The 23926-nt window shown below is 36.6% G+C and overlaps 1 protein-coding gene across 25 annotated transcripts in view; it reads right to left on the bottom strand.

The window, feature by feature from the left end:
* RIMS2 (regulating synaptic membrane exocytosis 2) overlaps nt 1-23926 on the bottom strand; it is a 576029-nt gene that overhangs the window by 354841 nt on the left and 197262 nt on the right. Inside the window, exon 4 of one of the 25 annotated variants that reach the window (XM_088844728.1) lies at nt 6641-6682. The exons of the other annotated variants lie outside the window; for them this stretch is intronic. Within the exon in view, the coding sequence (XP_088700854.1) occupies nt 6641-6682 (42 nt within the window). The remainder of the gene's footprint in view (nt 1-6640; nt 6683-23926) is intronic. 25 annotated transcript variants of the gene reach the window in all.

Below are 23926 nucleotides of genomic sequence, written 5' to 3'. Positions count from 1 at the left end.
AACCCTGGTTTAACTAAAATCTTAAGTTACTCTAAACCCAGGATCATCCATCTTTCTACAAAAGATGCTCTAAAAGTAGTGTGTAAACCAAATTTTAAAAATCAACTCACTTATAGGATGATCAATATATTTATTGATCTTTAACTGCTCCTAAATCATGACATTTCTTTAACAAATACATCTCTTTTAGCCCTTTTTCTCTCAACTTTTAGCCTTAACTTCTATCCCCTGCCACACATATACCACTATCAATTGTGAGAGTTGGACTGTGAAGAAAGCTGAGCGCCGAAGAATTGATGCTTTTGAACTGTGGTGCTGGAGAAGACTCTTGAGAGTCCCTTGGACTGCAAGGAGATCCAACCAGTCCATTCTAAAGGAGATCAGTCCTGGGTGTTCACTGGAAGGACTGATGCTAAAGCTGAAACTGCAATACTTTGGCCACCTCATGCGACGAGTTGACTCACTGGAAAAGACTCTGATGCTGGGAAAGGTTGGGGGTGGGAGGAGAAGGGGACGACAGAGAATGAGATGGCTGGATGGCATCACCGACTCACTCGATGGACATGAGTTTGAGTGAACTCCGGGAGTTGGTGATGGACAGGGAGGCCTGGCGTGCTGTGATTCATGGGGTTGCAAAGAGTCAGACACGACTGAGCGACTGAACTGAACTGAACTGAAGTACCTATTTAAATACACTAAAACTTTTTTATAAACTAATGAATTCTTTTTGATGCGAATAAACATGTCACAAAATAACAACATAAAAGAAACAATACTAAAATTTTTAAAGATAAAAAGTAAACATGTAATAATATAAATTTTTAAACAACTAATTTACTTTTTTAATAAATTAAGATATTCAATAATGGGTTTGTCCTCAACTAAGAGAGTTCTCATATGAGGACTTCTCTGGTGGCTCAGATGGTAAAGTGTCTGCCTACAATGTGGAAGACCCGGGTTCAATCCCTGGGTCGGGAAGATTTCCTGGAGAAGGAAATGGCAACCCACTCCAGTATTCTTGCCTGGAAAATCCCATGGACGAAGGAGCCTGGTAGGCTACTGTCCATGGGGTCGCAAAGAGTCGGACACAACTGAGCGACTTCACTTTAAGAGTGTTCCTATTTTGCTTATTATTTTAGATTTTAATAGGTATATACTAATATGTTATGAAATATATACACACATAATAATCATAAACTATTTTTGGCTTATTAAGTATTAATACTTCTAAATTTTTTAATATTTAGAAAACATTATGAAACAGTGATCATTGCTACTATTTTATAGATGGAAAGAAACTAAGGTATTAAGGGATTAAAGATTACACAGCTTGTAAAAGAGTATTTGAATAAAGGTCTTTACTTTGGGCTCCATCTCACATGCTTCTTGCCTATTATTCTATCTTCTATACACATGCACACATGGGTACCCACACATACACACACATACACACACATATTTGTAAATAAAAAATAAGTGAAAGTGTTAGTCATTCAGTCAGCTATGACTCTTTGCAACCCCAAAGACCACAGACCACCAGGCTCCTCTGTCTATGGCGATTCTCCAGGCAAAAATACTGGAGTGGGTAGCTATGCCCTCCTCCAGTAATCTTCCCAATCCAGGCATCAAACCCAAGTTTCCTGCATTGCAGGCAGATTCTTTACCATCTGAGCCACCAGGGAAGCCCATTTGTAAATAAATCAGCCTCAATACATGAATAAGAAACCTATTTCCTAGTGATGCAATCAAGTACATTTCAAAGTAAACATGTCAAATTTTTTAAATTCACAATTTTAAGTGGGTTTCTTCCATTTAACTCAGACAGAAGCAACCTGATGTGCTTCAAATTGTTAAGCCTTTGATTACAAGTTGACTTTTACATCTATGAAAGGTCAGTTTCTATAAGTGGAAATATACATTTTTAAGTTCTTAATTTCCAAAACTTATAGTATCTGTGATATATCCATCCATACACACACACATATATATATGTGTGTGTGTGTGCGTGTGTGTGTATATATACACATATATATACCCAATGCCTTGTGGGTAGATTCAATTTTTATAAATAAGAGACTTCCCTGGTGGTACAGTGGATGAGAATCCATCTACCACTTCAGGGAACACAGGTTCATTCCCTCTTCCAGGAATATTCCACATGCCATGGAGCAACTAAGCCCAGGCACCACAGCTACTGAGCCTGTGTCCTGCAAATACTGAAGCCCAGGGGCCTGGAGCCAAAGAAGCCCCAGCAACGAGAAGCTCGCCCACCACAACTATTGAAAGCCCGTATGCAAAAATGAAGACCTAGCGTAAGCAAAAGTAAATTAAATATATTTTTAAAATTCTTATAAATAATCCAAAGCCATTTTAAAGCAAGTCTGTTAAATAAGAAGGTGATTAAACTGCAAAATAATCTGTCGTTAAAGAAATCTGTGCTTTGTGTTTCAAAAATGGTCTAAGCAATAGAAAGACTACTGGAATGAGTCTCAAAATGGCTTCTTCAGAGTAAATAATATAGCAGCTGCCTTCCTTGGAGCCTTATTTTCCAGCTGTCACTACATTACACACAGTACGGGTCAGCTTCCTCACGGTTTCTTCAACATTCCAGAAGAGATTTCTCCTACTTCCCTACCTTTCACCTTCGCATACTAGTATCATCCTGAGGGCTCAAATGTCACTTTCTCAAGAAACTTTTTTTAACCTAGTTCAGTTCAGTCGCTCAGTCGTGTCCGACTCTTTCCCCCATTATCCACTTTCATGGTACCCTATACTTTTTCTTCACAGCGTTTGATAAAAGCATAACTATATATTTACTTGAATAAAGTCTGCCTTTCACTCTCAGTTCCATGAGATTAAGACGCATGTTTGTTTTATCTGTCTACCACAATGCCTAATAGACAGGAGATGTTTAATAAATAAGAAGCCTAAATTTTATGAAATTTTATAAATTTTATGTTTTAGTAACATCACAAAGTAGTACAGGAAACTGCTCAGGGCTTAATTTGGTTGTTAGTTTCTGTGTTTGTTTTTTCTTTTGTCCTGCCATATCATGTGATAAGGTTCATAAATACAAGAACAACCAATATTTGCAACCAAAAGCACTGTGCATTGGATGGACCTTGTAATTTGTTATAAATATCCTAAATATTATAAAGAATGTTTATAGCTAATATTTGTTTTAAATTTTCTATATACTGAAGGCTCACAAGTAATATAAATATCAGAAGCCTCTACAAGGACAGAATAACATAGCACTTGAAGTCAAATGGCCTGGGTTTAAGTACTGATTTCAACTCTACCTAGCCATAAAACCTCAGGATGTTCACTTTATATATCTGAGCTATGTTTCTTCAAATGTAAAATAAACTACATAACTTACTTAGGGTACTATTATATCAAAACAAATGTATTTTATAAACTGTAAAGTATGCTGTATGTGGGAGTAACCTCACTGTGAACTAAGGAATCAAATTATTGGAACCAAGATTCTAACAATAACGTTCCTGCTGCTGCTGCTTAGTCACTTCAGTCGTGTCTGACTCTGTGCAACTCTATGGACTGTAGCCCGCCAGGTTCTTCTGTCCACGGAATTCGCCAGGTAAAGAGTACTGGAGTGGGTTGCCATGCCCTCCTTCAGGGGATCTTCCTAGCTCAGGGATCAAACCAGCTCAGGGTCTCCTGCATTGCAGGCAGATTCTTTACCACTGAGCCACCAGGGAAGCCCAACAATAGCATTAAGTATCTTTTATTCATCATATTTATTTATGCAACAAATATTTATAGGATTTCTTTGTGCAAAGTTCTATATCTCTGTTCATTAGATGTTGAAGGGATAAAATGCTTATGCTTACCCTTTTCTGCAAAAAATGAGATAAATTCAGAATGTCCTTCAAGTAAGGTCAGTTCCATACTTACATCTAGTCCTGCAGAGGCATTAACACTCACAAATGGTATAGTTGGTAGCAACTGTTTTCTCTGTGGCTATTCTATTAGAAAATTTAGCTCCTCAATGGAAATAACAGTGTTAACTAGAGTACCCATAGAAGATGTTAAGAAACTTTAAGCAGCACAGGCAATTTCATTAAAGATGACAGGAAAAAAGTCAATCAACACTAAAAAGTTAAACCTTTTTAAAGCAATCTCAAATTTTCAAATAAAAATAACATAATTCATTTTGCCTATTAAATTGGCAAAGTGTTGGCTAGAATGTCAGAGGATGGCCACGTAAATAAACTGCATTTATTGTCAGGACTGTATACTGATAGAACCTTTTGAGAAATATTAAGTAGTATGTGGCAAAAACTTTTGAAATGCTCAAACTCTGAGAGAACACTAGGAGAATAAACAATGAAATGCTGATACTGACTACTTCTGGGTGAAAATATCACAGAATTGTTTTCCATTATTCTGTAGCTTTTGGTACACTATCCACAAGAAAGACCAAAATGTAAACTATGTAATGTGGAGAATTCTATAATTACAGTGAAATCTTTAACCATAATATATTATGATGCTAGCCCATAAACTTTTGCTTAGTAATGCTCAAGTAAATAAAAAACTAGCTTATTAGTTTTCACATGATTGGCTATATCCACCTCTAGGTCAGGAAGATTCCCTGGAGAAGGAAATGGCAACCCACTCCATTATTCTGTCTGGGAAATCCTATGGACAGAGGAGCCTGGCAGGCTACAGACCATGAGTTCACAGAGTCAGACACAACTTAATGATTAAACAACAACAAATTAGCAGTGGTATCTGTTTTCTTCTTTATCAGTAAGTTCTTAAAATTCTGTAATCAGTAAAACTGCTTAATTACTATGAAAATCCAAATGAATGAGAAAACAAAATTTAGCACTAACTTCTTTACATTATCTTCAAAAATATTTGAAGTCTTAAATTAAAATTACTAATATTTAAGAATCCTGGTTTACAAATTTCTAGTGTCAATAAGTGAGATATCTTAAGAAGTTTAATGCAAACTCAAAAATTAGATGAATAAGTAAAAATTAGGAAATTATACTCTTAACAGTACATGTTTCTAAGCACAAACAATTATGGCATATTTAAATTGTATGTTCTGAAGATGTCTAGTTCCAAACATGTCTGGATTTATTTTTAATGTTTAAGAGTACCAAAGTATTTCTATTAAAATGCTACACACATGAAAACATCTAAATAGTACTAATAATTAGTGAAATTATGTTATATAGTATGTATAATCCATAAGAAAAATCCCTGAAACATTAAAAGAATCTTTCACTCTCTTAAAATATAGATCTGTAGTTCTATCTATATAATTATAACAACTGCACCATCTCTTCTATTGTAATATTCTTGTTCCATTGACTTTCTGAAGCATCTGATAAAAATCTAAGGCTTATAAGAAGATGGTCCAGAGAACAAGGTGTCTTTATATGCTTTGCAAATAAAAGTCTTGCATTGTAAATATGTCCCTGAGGCAAGACCATGAAACCATTTACCTAAGGGAGAACAAATAAGCAAAGAAATAGGAAGAAGATGAAATTTCTAACAAAAAAAGGAAAGAAAAGACGTTCAATAAATGTAAACTGGCTTGTGCTTCAACTTAGGGTGGACCATATAGTACATCCAGGAAAGAAACAGAGGAAGAGTAGCCCAGATCTAAATAAGTTCAAAAGTCTGAAGATTTCATATAAAAATCAGAAAGGAGTTTAGTTCAAAATACCTACAGCAGTTTTCAAAATCAGCTTTTTAAAATGTGTTGATAGTGTTGTTTTCAGTTGTTTTCTGACATACAAAAAAAAAAAAAAAAATTCTGTAATACTTTCCAGAGCTTAAACTCTATCCAATCACCCTAGTTTTGATCACTGCAGCAGAACAGACTCAACAGTTTCTACCATCTAATTCAGAAAGGAAAGGAAAAACAGTGAAAGCATCCACAAATGTATGAAGTCCCACCATCATTCTCATCTCCCTGAGCCCTCTGTCTAGGCCAAATCTATAAGGGCTAACGCCACTGCGCCGTAACCAAGTTGCAGAGCTAGGAGAAGGACTTCAGGGCCGCTTCAATAGTCCAAAGCAGTGCTTACCAGAGCAGTCTCCACACTTACAAGCTGGCAACAGCAGGAATACCTTTCCTATCAGATTCAAGAATTAGGCTACAGGGTACCAATTCTAGATTTAAACTCCAGGATGAAAACATCCAGAGTGATTGTCTGCTCTGACACCCAAAAGGTCTATCTGTTAGAGGAAAGAGAACCAAGATCTCAGAAAATACAATCTGGTAAGTCCCTCCAGTTTTAGGACTGTTCATTCTGAATAAATATTCCCTTGATAACCATCAAGAGGATAACTGGAAGCAACACTACAACTTCAGGGAGCAAGATCCATATGAATAAGGTCCAACTCCACTTCTAATAGCTCCACTGTCTGGGAACCACAGTGCAGAAATGATGATAGCCTTGGGAATCCAAGCACTCAACCTAATCTTGCAAACTGCCTCCATAAGGCACTCTGCTACCTAGTAAATTTCAAGTATCCATAGATTCTTCATGAAAGAAATGCTTACTGCATATCGTCATTATATGAAAAGGAAAAATTATAATCATTGACACAACTATAAACGTGTTTTAGCAAAATAAGGGGGACAATGAAATACTGTGCAATAATACTGGCCTCCAAGAGTTCCCATCCACAATCCCTTTCTTTCTTTTTTTATTCTTTTCCATCATGATGGAAGATAAGATATTGATACTGAATATACACACTTCATTTCTTTCACACAATTTCCTTCTACTCATTATTTCATGAAATAAAGGAGGAGCATAAATACACCAAAAAATTATCTCACCACATGTGGATGCAAAAACATCAATTAGAAAGCTAATAAAGTAGCCAAAGCAAGATAATAGTTGGCTTGAATTAAATATAGCAGTAAAATGGAGACACAGGACGACAAAAAGTAGATGTTAAATCAACAAGACACAATGACGATTTGCCACAAGGGTGGGAGGGGGTGTATGAAGGTCAAGAGAAGCATCAAAAATGACTCTCAGAAGTCTTTCTTAAGTAATCAAGCACAGAGTCTTAACATTTCCTAAGACAGAGAATGCTGAAGGAGGAGCAGATTGAGGGAAAGGAAAGGGGAAGATGATGAGTTGCTGAATTTAAGGAGCATGTAAGATAGCTAGAAAGACAAATAAGTAAGCAATTGGATATGTCACTCCAGAGTTCAGAAAAGAGTTCTCAGCCAAAGATATAAATTCAGGAAGCATCAGCATGTTAGCAATGATTTCAACCAAGCAAGCAGATGAGATCACCCAGAGAAAGTTCCAAATGGTGTTAAAAAAAAAAAAAAGCATAAGACGGTGCACCAGGAAACTAACTTCCACACTGTCATCAGATACGGAAGAAGCGCAAAGGATAAAGATGAAGAGAAGCCACAGAGGCGGGAGGAAATCAGGAGAGTATGGTGGCCTCTAAGTCAATAAAAGACAACATTTTAAAAAGAATGATATGACTGGCTCTGTATTATATATTCTGTCATCTGGAATTGGAAGATTCACCCCTTGTAATGCTGTGCTTCAGAACAGTTCTATGGAAAACAGCTCTTTTACCTGAAATCATTTGCTCTATAGGACCCAGACCTAGCTTGTGAAAATGGACTGAGAGCAGACATCCTTAAGCTTCCTTCATAAGCCCTCTTTCCTCCCTTGGAAGAGGTAAGCAAACAAAATTTTTAGTCTTCGTTCAGCCAAAGCAGGAGACTATGCAAATAAACGCAAATTTACATGTATTTTGATCCAATTCTACCAGCTAAAAAATCTAGTTAGATTAATCCCTGGTCCTTAGAAATGGACAGAAATCAATACTAATCAGAGAACCTAGAGCTACTGATGAGTGAATCTGTTTAAGCACCAAATTTGAAAGTAGAAAAGAAACTAAAATATAACAAAGAGCTGTTCTAGCAATTTTCCACCTAGCTTCCTTTTTTCTTACTAACTCCTTCCTAAACTATCTAGCTTACTTATTATTAACTCTATTTTAGAACCCTCTTGCTCTAGTAATTTTTGTTGCTTTTGTTCAGTAGCTAAGTTGTATCGACCCTTTGCAACCCCATGGACTGCAACAATCTCCTCTGTCCTCCACTATATCCTGGAGTTTGCTCAAATTCATGTCCATTGAGTTGGTGAGTAGGTAATGCTATCTAACCATCTCATCCTCTTACACTCCCTTCTCCTGTTGCCTTCAATCTTTCCCAGCATCAGGGTCTTTTCCAATGAGTCAGCTCTTCACATCAGGTAGCCAAAGTATTGGAGCTTCAGCTGAATATTCAATGAATATCCAAAGTTAATTTCTTTTAGGATTGACTGGTTTGATCTCCTTGCAGTCTAAGACACTCAAGAGTCTTCTCCAGCACCACAATTTGAAGGTATCAGTTCTTAGGTGCTCAACCTTCTTTATGGTACAACTCTCACATTCATACATGACTACTTGAAAAATCATAGCTTTCACTATACAGACTTTTGTCAGCAAAGTGATGTCTCTAGTTTTTAATATGCTCTGGAGGTTTGTCATAGCTTTCCTTCCAAGGAGCAAGTGTCTTTCAATTTCATGGCTACAGTCACAGTCCGCAGTGATTTTGGAGCGCAAGGGGGGAGAAAAAAATCTTTCACTGCTTCCACTTTTTCCCCTTCTATATGCCCTGAAATGATGGAACTGGATGCCGTGATCTTAGGTTTTTTTAATGTTGAGTTTCAAACTAGTTTTTTCACTCTCCTTGAATAATACTTGTAATGACAATGAATAATAATTACTTTATGTGTGAAGTAAGTCACCGGGGATTGGATTAATATATTACTTCCTATCTGGAAAGGACCTCCCTTGATGTCATATTCTGTTCTAGGCACTGCAGCATTTTTATGCTCCTCTTCTCAGCAAAGTGTTTTGAAAAAGTTGTCAACAGTTGCTATGTCTACCTCCTCATTTCACATTCTCTTCTCATCTATAACAATAGAGTTTCGATCACTAATCTGCCACTGAGATGGCTCTCATCAGTGACTTCCACGTTGCCATATTCCAAAACGATTCTCTGTTCTTTTCTTAACACAACTTCACTCTAGCATTTGACACTGATGCCATGCCATCCATAGTTCTTAAACTCTTCACTCTTTGTTCCTGAGACATATTCTCCTTATTTTCCTCTTCTTGGTGGCATTTTATTTTTCCTCAGCCTTTTTTGCTGACTCTTACTACTCTCCTTCAATCTCTAAATGCTGGAACTGTCCAAGGCTCTATTGTGACTACGTTGTAGGTTGCTTCTGTTCTTTAATGTAATTGCTCTTCCTAAGTGGCTTAGATCCCATGGCTTTTAAATATCTTCTACACATTATACATTTGCCTTTACCTTTCCTGAGAACTTTAAACTCATATGTCCTAAAACTCCAAATTCATACGTCCATCAACCTGACATCAACAAATGGAAGTCAGAAAGTCATCTCAAACATAACATGGCCAAACAGAATTCCTGTTTTTCTAACCCTCTTGGAACAACACCAAGGAGTTTTCCTTAATCTTTCTCTTTCACACTCCGCCACATACATTCAATCTATCAGTAGTAGATTGTGTCAACTCCATCTTCAAAATGGAACACAAGTCCAACAACATCTATCTTGTTACTACAATTCTAGCTCGAGTCACCAACATCTCTCTCCTAGACTACCTCAATAGCCTAATTTCTCTCTGTATTAATACCTGTCGTCTCCTAGAAACCATTCTTACATAACAAAATGACCCTATGAAAATATAAATAATATCATGTTACCCCCATATTTAAAGCTTACAATGGTATCCTATTACATTTAAAATAAGATCTAAACTTCCTCACTTGACAGAAAGGGAGATGCTTTTTTTTTTTTTGGTCCTAGTGGTTGGTGACAGATGAGCAATCACCTCTCACTTACCACCATGTCATTGTTATTCAGAAACTCCAATGGATGCTCTCATTCAAAATGTAAGCTACTTTTATAATTTATAAGTGTTCCCAGGATGCAAAAAAGAAAAGATAATATGAAAATACAAGTAAAAGACCAATTTAGGCCTTAGACATAAACATAACCCTCAAACCTCATATTTTTTTGAGAGAAGAAAACACTAAGGTGCACTGAAGCACTGAATCAAAATATATTTAGGCAGAGGGGGAAATACACAATGAAAAAAAATCAAATTTTCATAAGTCTCCCTATTCACACGACTCTTAATTCTTACTAAGCGAAGTCAACCAGAAGAAATGGGAGTCTTACTCCAGACAGAAATAATAAATGAACCTCAAAACTTTCAACCATGTCAAATAATTTATACAAATGAATTTCAGATCAATACCACTAAAGTGAAAAAGTTATTTTACATCACAGCAATCTTGAGTTCATATATTCTGCAGCCTTGCAGTCTTGGCTGTATGAAAAAATACTACACTTTTCCAGATGGATGTAACTAAAATTTGTCAATCCTGCTCTATGAACACAAACCAACTCTCATACAGAGAAAAGGAAGACTAAAATAGTTTTAAAGATTAGATAAATAGAAAACTCAATAAGAATTTGAAAATATTACTGAGAAAAACAAGTTAAGAAAGACAGATGAACAAACAAAAATGTTCGGGTGGAAACATAATAAAAGAAAGAAATGGATGAGGGCTGCATCTGTAGAGAGGGGAGGTCACCCTTAAGTTTAATTTTCCAGTTCAAGCACTGTGTAATTAGGCAAGCACAGTGAGAACTGTTCCACCAATAACCTTCAAATCAACCTTGAAAGGCCTTTCCAGACAAAGAGCTCCGACTCATACCACAAGACTTCCAACTGTGTCAAATAATATACACAAGCATCTCTTGGGTCTATATCACAGAAACAGAAAAAGCTGGTTATAGGTAGTAACAATTTTGACTCTCTACATTATCTATTTTTGTTGCATTATTAGTTTAAAAAAACTAGAGTAGCCACAGATTACTAACGAAGAAATCCACACGATTCTACATTAATGCTCCTAACAGCAAACTGTATTTCAAATCTTAGGACAACAGCAAATTTATCATGTGTTGAGCTATCTTGAGATACGTGAGACTAATTCATTATTTGGATAAAAGAGATCGCACAAAATTAAAACAAAAACACTTAAGAGAAATACACATTAGTGCCATTATTAAATACAGCATGCATACAAAAATGAATATGCATAATTAAAGATAAAAATTTCTATAAACTTCTTACAAATTAAAAAATACATTTTAAAAACTGTTCTTGAGTTTTAAACTAAATTTCTCAATGGCTGCAGGAACTCGGCAAATAAATGCTATGGTCAAAAGATACCAGAATTATTTCAAGAAAAACCTCTATCCCAACTCACTGTGTATTAAACTTAGTCCCACCATTCCTCTTAGAAAGTAAACTCAACAAAAATCTTTTGCATTTGCTTATCATGACCATCAGAGCATAGACAAACTCAAGGACAAAATCAGAAATCAAATAATAGGCAAGGTAACTGAGAGTTTATCTTCTACAATCCTGTCAATACACATTAAATACTCTGTTGGTGATAAGGTGGGAGACTACTAAAAATTTAACCTTTAATCTAGCAATTATAGTCCAGCAATTTTCAAAATTGTAGTGCTCTAGTGACCTCAGGGGGTGTCCCCAAGACTCCTTCAGAGAATCGGCAGAGCCAAACTATATTCATAATAATACTAAAATATTATTTGCCTTTTGGACTTCCATTCTCTCATGGGTGTACAGTGTGGTTTTCCAGAGGCTACATTATATGTGATATCTAAAGATAATGAATACACGAGGAGATAAAAGTGTCCGGTTGTCTTCCACTAAATCAGACATTAAAGGGATATGAGAAAATGCAAAATAACACCAATTTTCTCACTAAATTTTTCTTTTCGCAATACTTGACACACTAGCTTTTATTTATACGTTCATTTAAAACATAGAAATAGTTGCTGCATATTGCTGCCAAATACATCATCACAATCTTGGTGGTGGCTTATTAACAAAACACATATTTATTATCTCACACTTTGTTTTAGGCCAGGAGTTCCAGCATGATTTAAGTGAAAGTCGCTCAGTCGTATCCGACTCTTTGCAACCCCATGGACTATACAGTCCATGGAATTCTCTAGGATAGAATACTGGAGTGGGTAGCCTTTCCCTTCTCCAAGGGATCTTCCCAACCCAGGGATTGAACCCAGGTCTCCCACATTGCAAGCGGATTCTTTACCAGCTGAGCCACCAGGGAAGCCCAGCATGATTTAAAGGGTATACTCAAGGTGATGGGGATTGAACCCAGGTCTCCCACATTGCAAGTGGATTCTTTACCAGCTGAGCCACCAGGGAAGCCCAGCATGATTTAAAGGGTATACTCAAGGTGATGGCCAGGCCACGTTTCTTTCTGAAGCTCAGGGTCCCTTTCCAGGTTCATATGATTGTTGGCAGAGTTAAGTTCTTTGTGGCTCTAAGAATGAGGCCCCATTTTCCTGCTGGCTATCAGATAGGAGGATTTCCCTGGTGGCTTATCGGTAAAGAATTCGCCTGCAATGCAGGAGGTATGGGTTCAATCCCTGGATTGGGAAGACCCCCTGGAGAAGGAAATGACTACGCGCTCCAGAATTCTTGCCAGGAAAATCCCACGGACAGAGAAGCCTGGCGGGCTACAGTCCATAGGGTCGCAAATAGTCAGACACAACTGAGCGGCTGAACACACACATGCATCAGACAGGATCCTCTCGGCTCCCAGAGACTCCTCCACAGATCCCTGCCATGTGATCCTCTCACAGCCCTTTCACAACACGGCACCTTACTCTTTAAAGCAAGCAGAAGAATCTCTGACTTCAGTCTAAGACAGAGTCTCACACAATGTAATGTAACACAGAAGTGACTATCATCATTCTTGTCATACTCTACCAGATAGAAACAAGTCACAAGTTCCATACATACCCAAAGGAAGGGTAAAACTCACTACAGCTCAACTTAGAATTCTATTTACTCGATATGGTTAGTCAACGTGCAGTGGGCTTATTTTTAAATTATTTAATAAAGGTATATTCTAATTTTTTGTTTTTATTTCCAATGATAAATATCAATAAATATAATCCATATAAACAAGCTCTCTGAGGTCCTCAACCATGTTCAAGATTGTAACGAGATCTCAATATCAAAATGTTTGAGAACCACTGCTTTAATCTAAGCTGCCTCTTGTATTTGCTGCCTCTTATATTCAACACAAAGATAAGAAAACTTACTCTCTGCAAGCAGTGTTTTAATTTTAAAACAAATAGGCAGTACCTATGATCCCAATATAAAATGAAATTTTTGAGTAAATCATTGAGTAAATAATTCAAGATATTTAGCTTTCCATATCATTTAGCTTGAAATTTTGAACTATAATCATTTATTTTTATAAATGTTTATTCTCCATCCAATCCCATACTTTCACATTTCAGGGAACTGTAGGAGCAACCTTCTTGAGTAGATAAAAATAGGTGGGTCCTACGTATAACTGGAACAGGGACCATTTATCTATAATAAAATGCAGGAAGGTAAACAACATGAGCACATATATTTCAATGTAAATGAGTATAAAAAAATTCAAAGGCCCCACCAGGAGGCTGACTACTATTATTCATGTTATTATGGACTGATGAATTTAGATGCCCGTATCCTTGAACAATTAAATATATCAAATAGGAAGATGTATCTTTATCTTCATTTAAAGCTTGGACTCCAAATCCCTATTTTTTAATTCTAGTGAGATGCTAAACTTTATATAAGCCTTAAAAAGACTACTCGTGCTCCTGAAGCACTAGTAGATAAGACAAACCTAGATAAGCAGTACTAGATAAGACAAACCTAGTGACTGGCTCCTTATTCTCACCCTTTTCTTCTCCTTTGATCTAGCAAAGGGTACTTCCCAATTGTTTCATCTCAGGCCTGTCTTATCACATCAGCTATAAGAGATGAAAATAGTGGGAAAAAATTAAAGTAGGCACTTATTCATACCTCAAGGCACTTTCATTGATTACCACTTTGTACTCACTTTACTAGAAGATCTAAGAGACACTTGTACATTTACCAATCGTCACACTAGCCCACCTCAATATCGCAGTACAATTTTGTAGCCCATATCTATCACATCCTTGACCAACATCAGAACAACTTCACTTGTATGTATCAGGAGAGCCAAAGGGCAAGGGGGGAGATGGTGAGATTCCCTAGAAGCAAATAAGTATATGACATTAATGTTGCCTTAAAAGTCAGACTAGAAGCAATATACCTCCACAGTCGATTGTGGAGACTACACACACACTTCGACTGCCAATTCATCTGTAAAACTGTTATATGAACACTTATGCTAATAATAATTAAATTTCTATTAAAATGTATTAAATTTTATATGTTTAATGCATGAGTGACCCAAGTATTCAAGATGCATATTATTGTTGGAATTAAAAGTCTCAAAAATTGTCATTTTGGTTTTAACCGACTGTTTTCTCAGCAAGAGCATTAAAAAAAAGTGCTGCTGGCTACCAAAACTACCACCAATAGCTAAGAAATAACCCCCATCTTAATGCCTTCTTAGCTTTCCTCTCCTTCTAATTTTTCTACTAAAGCATTTTCCTTGATATTATAAAAACCAAAACAGAACTATATTTTACAAATGAATAAAAGGCACTCAAAAGAAACTTGTTAAATAAATTTATCGACACTTTCAAGAAATAGTAAGTAATAAGTATAGAGTCTCAGTTAATTAAATGTCACTGATAAGGAGAATGGATATTCATTTATAATATTTGAAGTATGACTGAAGAGTAGCTATTTCAAAAGTGACCAATATAGTCAAGTCATACTCTAAAGGAAGTGAATAACAACCTCCCTAGACTTTGAATAAGAAGAATGAAACAAGTACACTAAAAAGCAAAACTTTTATAAGGCAAAGTAATTACGATTGAACGTCACTACACAAAAAAGTAAAAAGCCACCAAATCCATCCAGAGACACAGAGGAATGAATGGTGACTGAAATTATCCCAAAGATACCAGCAGACACAAAACTGAGTTGAAATTTGAATAAAATAAAATTCTAAGACATAGATCAGTACAGAGCATCTTTTAAAATGCAAGATCGAAAGCACAGTTTCATTTATGGAATTTAAAACACATACATACACAACGCAACAATTTTTTTATTATTCAAAGATACATATTTATGTAGAAATACACAACAGAAGCTTTACACAGATGACTGAGTGCCATAAACTGATAAAAATGATGAACAAAACTCACTACATCTGAGGACCAAATAAAACAGAGTAGCAGAAGAGACACTGATGACCTAGGAATACACACATTACACAAAACTGTTTTCCCACTATTTTTACATCATGCTGTTATCTTGTCTTTAAAATTCCTTCATGAAAATTCTATTGGAAGTTCTAACAAATCTACAAAACCTCCCCTAAGCTGCCATATTTGGTTCCATCATTTAGATTTGTTCACTTAACTATTTCCATATTTTTCTAAGTTATATTTTGTTTTTACCAGTTTCAAATGGTTATGTTTATATGACTACATCATGAATTCTAATGTACATATTAGATAATATATTCTTATGGCACAGTGCATCTTCTACTATCTTTGCATTTCTCAATATAAACTAGTGCTATGAATAAAGTATATACTCAATAAATACTGTAGGCTAAGCTCTCAAAGTAGTATTTGCTGCAATACAGGTCCACGGGGAACTTTCCATAAATCTAAGTACTACACAGTATTTTCAATAGTTATCACATAGAAATCCTCCAAGAATAGGAGATCGTGTAATTTATCCTCCACACATGGATACTTTTGAGAGTGAAATGGATATTCTTAATAATTATGCTGGAATAAAAGGTATAAGCCAGGATAGGCCCTGATAAACTGGGACATAGGTCACCCTACTCAAAATTATATTGAAGAACACGGAAAACAGCAATATATTAAATCAAATTCTCTAAAGTGAAGCTAAAATGTGACAGATCAAAGCAAACAGACATAGAACTTCTTTTAAAATATATTAAAGCACTTCAAATTCCCTATCACCATTGCAGATATCTAGAAAACAACAAAATTCTGGAGATCAATATTACATGTCAAACCAAGAGTTAGTTCTCTTACACATATTAACATGCCTTTACAGAAACATTACCAAAAACAGGGGGATCTAAGAGACAGAGAAAAATACAGTACTGGATTCTGTCAGTAAATTTAATTTTGTAAACACAGGATAATTGCAGCACATAAATGTTATGGAAAAGATAGATATTTGCTTGTCATTTTAGTGATTCAATTTATTTCACTTCATTCCTATTCAACTAATATTCAATGAATGCCTATGATTTCTAGAACCTAAACTAGGCATGTATGGACACAAAGGTATAAAAGAAAATATGCCCTCAAAGTGTTCAAAGTTAGGTAAGAGGGAAGGAAACATTGATAATAAGTACACTGAAGATCAGACAGTGGCAAGAGCTCAAATATACAAATATTAAGAATAGATGTATATATGTGTATACATATATGTGTATATGTATACACACACATATAAAGCTACCAAATATGCAACATATATATAAAGGTACAAGAAAAAATATAATTCTCACTGGAAAAAAATAATAAGAGAAGGCTTCATGTAAGTAGGGTCTCCCAGCTGGCTCAGTGGTAAAGAACCCACCTGCCAAAATAGAAGACGCAGGAAAACTGAGTTTGATCCCTGAATGGGGAAGATTCCCTGCGGAAGTAAATGGCAACCCACTCCAGTATTCTTGCCTGGAAAATCCCATGTCCTGGGGAGCCTGGCGGGCTACAGCCCATGGGGTCGCAAAAAGTTGGACATGACTAAGCAGCTGAGTACGCACGCACACTCATGTAAGTAGAGACAGGGGTTGAAATTTGAAGAAAAAGTAACATTTAGGCAGATAAACCAAGGCACACCCTTACTTAAATTAACCATTTTGAAAGTGAAAGTCGTTCAGTCGTGTCAAACTCTTTGTGACTGTATAGTCCGTGGGATTCTCTAGGCCAGGATGCTGGAGTGGGTAGCCTATCCCTTCTCCAGGGTATCTTCCTGCCTGGAGTCTTCTTCCCCTAGATATCCACATGACTTACTTAGTCATCTCCCTCAAGTCTTAACTCAATACAGGGCATTCCCTCACTTTTAATTAAAAATTTTTAACCTTCTCCCCATCCACCTCCCCCGTCCCCCGCAAAAAAACCCTTCCTTCCTCCCCAGTTAATTTTCTCCACAGCACTTGTCCGGGCCTGGGAGGTGCCAGCTACAGGTTGTGCCACTCACAAATAAGTGAATGGCGCCCTCTACTGTTCTTCTCCGCACAGCCCATGAAGTCGAATGAACAGGCCTCAAGCTATATTGCTATAAAATATATTGATATTAGTTATTTTTTATTCCTTTGTCTTCCCCAGCTGAAAAGCAATCTCCATGAAAGATTTTATTTTGTTCAGTGCTATACCCTCAGCACCTAGAAATCTGTATCTCACATAATGAACATTCAATAAATATCTGTTGAATTACTGTAAACCCAATGGGAACAGAATTCTAGGTAAAGAGGAATAGCATGAGCAAATACTTAGAATTTTAATAATGAAGGATTTTTAAAAATTCATTATTTATCTACTGCAGCTGTAGGTTGTGGGGGGAGAGAAAAAAGCGGTGAGAGATGAGGTTAAAAAAGACAGGTGATAGTGAGCCTCAGAAAGCAGAATGACAGGGTTTTTAGTCAGAAGAAAAAAATCAATGTTTCAATTGAAATTTTACTTCTAATTTTGTAATCTTGAGAAATAATTGCAGTAAAAAAGGGGATCTCTTAAACCCCACCTTACAACATCATCATGGAAATTAGGATTCAACACCTTAAATTTTTTCACACAGCACAGAACAGAGCAGGTACTCAATAAATGCTGATTTCCTTTAGAAAACTAAGGATTGAAGCTCTAAGTACAAAATGGAAGGCACTAACAGTGAGCAAATGAATGACTTTATCACATATATACTTCAAAAACACAATTCTGAAAACAAAGTAGAATATGTAAAAAAGCAAATAAACTGAGAAGCAGGAAGTCAGAAAGAAAGCAAGACACAGGTAATACCTAAATAGAGCAGTAACAAAGGTGGAATTGACCAAAACCTTTATAAATATTCATTGAATATGAAAATCAACAGGGAGAGGATTAGGAAGTAATATCTAAGTATCTTAACTCGGTCAGAGGATGCCTGGTGGTAAAACCAACAGGATAAGGGAATGACAAAGAAGCTGCTACTTTGGGAGGGAATAGACACAGATTGAAAACACTGATTGTGAAAGTATTTGTGGAACAAAAGGTAAGACTGTACAACCTGCAGCTGAAAATACAAGTCTGGTAGATGAAGACCTCAGAACAGAAGATAAAGATTCTGGAAATAAACATCATATTCGAATATGAAAGGCAATGATATGCAAGAAGTCTTATATCTCACAATCTCAAATGTCAACTTAATCCTCATATTAGTCTACCAAAAGTCCAAAGTGTCCAAAGTGAAAGTTGCTCAGTCCTATGCGACTCTTTACGACCACATGGACTGTAGCCCCCAGGCTCCTCTGTCCATGGGGATTCTCCAGGTAAGGATACTGGAGAGGGTTGCCATGCCCTCCTCCAGAATCATCCCAACCCAGGGATCAAACCCAGGTCTCCCGCATTACAGACGGATTCTTTACCAACGGAGCAACTGGGGAAGCCCAGAATTAGTCTATAACCAGCTATTTATCTAGTTCAGGTGGAGGGATCACAGAATTAGATTTGCTTTTGAGAAGTACCTGCGCCATCTGGTGGCAAAAATAATAAAAACAGATTAATTTGTAAACATTCAAATTACTTGTGATGTGGTTTATCAATAGCATTTCCAGCAATAGCATTTCCAGGGAAAGGATCTTTCATTATTCATTTCTATCATAACTACTATTTCTCTCCTCATGTTTTAGCATGGCCACTAATGCATTCAAATTATATAACTGGAAGACGTATTATTGGCAAAAACATAACCTTCCAATTCTCCAGGACTTCACCACTTCATAATTCAGTCACTCCATAGTCTAAATATTCCATAAGACAGTTAAGTAACTATGAAATTAATAGTATTACTAAAGCTCATGTTGCTTTCAACAACTAATAGTGTGAATTGTTTAAGGAATAAAATGGCTTTCTAAAACTAGATATATGCTTTGAACAGACTTATCAATAGAACAGTACAGAATATCTACACTCTAAGATATAATTAAATATATGATAAAATGGCATCTCAAATCAGTGGAAAGGACAAATTGTTTAAAATAAATATAGAAGTCAAAGGAGAAATCATGTGAAAAAAAGTCAGGTTGGATCTGCATCTCACATCATACTTTAATAAATTTCAGACAGGTCACTGTTTCACAGTGTAAAAATAAAATAATAGTTTTAGAGGAAATCATACTGATAATTTTTAATCTTAGTGAGGAGAGGGTCACAACAAAGTTTTAGACACTTCTCCATTAAAAATAAATAAATAGCCAATAAGCACAAGGAAAGATGATCAACATCATGAATCGGGAAATGCAAATCAAAACCACAATGAGACAAAACTTCACACTCACTAGGATGACTATAATCAAAAAGACAAACACAAGAATTGAAACGTATGACCACACAAAAACTTGCATTACAGTATTTTTCATAATAGACAAAAGAGTGGAAATAATTCAAATGTCCATCAACTGATGAAGGGAAAAGCAAAATATGGTATATCCACACCCAGTCATAAAATGAACAAACTACTGATGCATGCTACAATATGCATCTTGAAAACATTATGCTAAGTAAAAGAAGCCACACACGAAAGGCCACATATTGATTCTTTTTTATGAAATGTCCAGAACAGGCAAAACCATAGAGATCTAAAGTAGATCAGTGGTGTCAGGGAGCTGATGGCAGGGGAGAATGGGATTGACTGCTCATGGGTACAGAGTTTCTTTTGAGGATGATGGAAATGTTCTGGAGTTAGACAGCATTAAAGGTTGCACTCCAATACTTTGGCCACCTCATGCGATGAGTTGAGTCACTGGAAAAGACTCTGATGCTGGGAGGGATTGGAGGCGGGAGGAGACAGGGACGACAGAGAATGAGATGGTTGGATGGCATCACCGACTCGATGGACATGAGTTTGAGTGAATTCCGGGAGTTGGTGATGGACAGGGAGGCCTGGTGTGCTGTGATTCATGGGGTCACAAAGAGTCGGACACGACTGAGCGACTGAACTGAACTGAACTGAACTGAAAGGTTGCACAAATTCACAAATATATTAAAATCCACTGAGTTTTATACTTTGAAGGGGTGAATTTTTTACAAGTGAATTATATCTCCGTTTGTTTAGAGACTCATATAAGAAAAATACTCTACTTCAGTATAAGATGCATTTATGTTTATACACTGGAAAAAGGGAAACATAGGCATAATCATAAGATAACAAATTGGGAGAATTTGTTATCTAAGGTAAGCAGTGGAGAAGGCAATGGCAAGCCACTCCAGTACTCTTGCCTAGAAAATCTCATGGATGGAGGAGCCTGGTAGGCTGCAGTACATGGGGTCGCTACAAGTCAGACATGACTGAGCGACTTCACTTTCACTTTTCACTTTCACACATTGGAGAAGGAAATGGCAACCCACTCCAGTGTTCTTGCCTGGAGAATCCCAGGGACGGGGGAGCCTGGTGGGCTGCCGTCTATGGGGTCGCACAGAGTTGGACACGACTGAAGTGACTTAGCAAGGTAAGCAGAATTCTAAAATAACCCCTGAGATTCCCACAACCCAGGGTACGTTATCCCCTGCCCTTGAGAGCAGACAGAACCTGTGAACATGATGGGATTTTACTCCAGTGATCAGGGTACATCATATGACAAAAGGAAGGTGATTCTTTGTATATAAAGTACCTACTCAGCCTACTCTAAGTTAATCAAAAGGGAAAGTATGGAAGGTGGGCCTGAATGAATAGATTAAAAGAGAGTTTACAGAGGTCAGAGAGAGAAGTCAGAGAGATTCAGAGCAGCATAGACTTTCTGTCGGTGTAAAGAAAAACTGTCATGCTACAGGGAAGGACAAATGGCAGGGAAGAGTCAAAGTGTTAGCCACTCAGTCATGTCAGCCTCCTTGCTGACAAGTCCATGGACCACAGCCCACCAGGCTCCTGTCCATGAGATTCTCCAGGCCAGAATACTGGAGTATTCCAGGGGCTCTTCCCAATCCAGGGATCGAACCTGAGTCTCCCACACTGAAGGCAGATTCTTAACCATCTCAGCCACCAAGGGAAACAATGGGTAGCCTTTAAAAGTTGAGGGCTTCAGTCTAACAACTAACTGCAAGCACTGAATTCTGCCAACAGTTAGTGATACTGGAAAAGGTCCCTGAGCATCAGATGAGACTACAACCCCAGTCAACACTTTACTTTCAGCCTAGTGAGACTCTGAGCCAAAGATCCAGAATAACCTATACCCTGATCAAGTTGAGCATTTCTGCATATGTTTAAGAACATTTAGATTCCTTTATAATGCACTATCATTTTTCATAAGTCAGACTGGTAAAGGTCAAAAGTTTTATAACACTGTACTGGCTAAAGAATTAGAAAATAAGATTCCTAATAATTGTGAACCAAAGTATAAATTGGTACATTCTCTATAGTAAACAATTTGCCAATGCCAACAAAAAAAAAATTTAATCTGCACGTATTTTTTGACCAAGTGATTCCACTTGGGAATTTACCTTACAGATTTACTCTTATACAAGATTTTATATATACACATATATGTGTATGCATGTATTTATAAGATTATTTATTACAACAGTGTTTGTAAAGTAAAAAATTTTGGCAATAACCTAAGTTTCCATCATTAGGAACTGAATAATTTTGACACATCCATTAAAAATAATGGTGAAATGGGAATTCCCTGTCAGTCCAGTGATTAGGACTCCATGCTTACAATGCCAGGGTCCAGGTTCAGTCCCTGGTTGAGGAATTAAGACCCTGCAAGCCATGTGGCAAAGCCAAAAACATAATAATGAAGCACAGTCATTTATGTATTGGTAAACATATGTTATTGAATGAAAAAAGAGAAATAGAATACTATACATATGCTATCATTTTAAAGGAAAAAACATATATTATTGTTGTTGTTTAGTGAATCCAACTCTTTGTGACTCTGTGGACTGAACCCGACCAGGTTACTCTGTCCATGGGATTTCCCAGGCAAGAATACTGGAGTGGGTCATAATTTCCTTCTCCAGGAGATCTTCCCGAATCAGGGATTGAAGCCATATCTCCTGCATTGGTAGGCAGATTCTTTTAACCACTGAGTCACCAGATATACACATATATATTTTATATGTAAAATAATGTATGTATGTATTTATATATGAAGAATATATTCTTGTATTTGCAGAGAATAAGTATAGAAATGCATACGAAAATAGCACCAGTGTTTGTAGAAGAAAAAGAGACTAAGTGGCTAGGATATGGAGTAGGTGTATGGAACTGGGACATAATACAGAGAAGAAACACATTTTGACGCATAAGACAGTCTTTCCCTATGACCTCAGAAGTGTTAATATTTACTCAAAAATCAAGAGTCCAAAACAAGATTCAAATAAAAAATGTGGCTAATTATAAACTGTATTTCAATTAGCACATAAACTGTATTTTAATTAGCATAAATATTTTTCAAATAGCTATCAAAGCTATCTCTATAGAATAATTCGATGAATCTAGAATAATACTAGGTCATTTAGGAGAAAATAACTGCTAACACTTGCTGATAAATTAAAAGCAAATTTAATCTAATTTCACTAACAAGTATATGCTATGAATGAGTTCAGAAGTTGCTCTTGATTTTGCACCCAGTTTAAGAGACCTGAAACATAAAATGCTGTTTATATCCTTTAAGACCGGGTAATATTTTTATGGGCCACTGGCAAGATCAATTTTGATACTGAATGTCAGAACAAAATGCATGCAGCCCCTCCTAAAATACTCTTATATATGTACCACTATATAGTTAAATGTTGAGGCATTTTAACAGGTTTCAAATGGCAAGAATTTTTATACTTCATGCTCTATCTCAACCCTAAGCAACATAAATCCCAGTTCAACTATGTGTTACGTTGGACTTTGTAACTGCATTTTCATAGCAAAGTTTTGTTTCCTAACTACTTAACCTCTCTACATCACTTTTCTTTAAGTTAACTTACCATATACATCCCCAAGCATTATGTAAAATGATGATAATATACTGGTTTTGAATATGAAGGCTACTACGATACTCCTTTCATTCATTTGTTCAACAAATTTCTATTGATGGTCATCTTTCCTACCACACAGAACAGCTGGATAGTAAAAACCATTTTGGAGAAATGAACAGAAAGAATAGTTAGGATGAGAAATAGAGAAAAGACACTGAGATAAGAGTTTGTAGAATTTGAATCCATAACTCCAATTGTTCATAAAGGTTATCCTCATTCTTTTCCTGGGGTTCTGTCAGACATCCCCATGCTCTTATAGATCAGCTTTCTTTTTCCTTAAGCTATTTTATTATTCCATTCATTCAGGTTTTCAGTAACTGTTCCCTGAGCACATTGATATGCATTGTTCAGTCGCTAAGTCGTGTACGACTCTGCAACCCCATTGACTGTAGCTCACCAGGCTTCTCCGTTCGTGGGGATTTCCAGGCAAGTATACTGGAGTGGGAGAAGGCAATGGCAAGCCACTCCAGTACTATTGCCTAGAAAATCCCATGGATGGATGAGCCTGGTAGGCTGCAGTCCGTGGGGTCGCTAAGGGT

The sequence above is a fragment of the Moschus berezovskii genome, chromosome 16 (genome assembly GCF_049115385.1).
Source record: "Moschus berezovskii isolate FMDL1 chromosome 16, NW_MosBer_1.0, whole genome shotgun sequence".
NCBI classification, from domain to species: domain Eukaryota; kingdom Metazoa; phylum Chordata; class Mammalia; order Artiodactyla; family Moschidae; genus Moschus; species Moschus berezovskii.
Note: the sequence above shows the minus strand (reverse complement) of the source record. Positions and strands in the feature narration are given on the sequence as shown.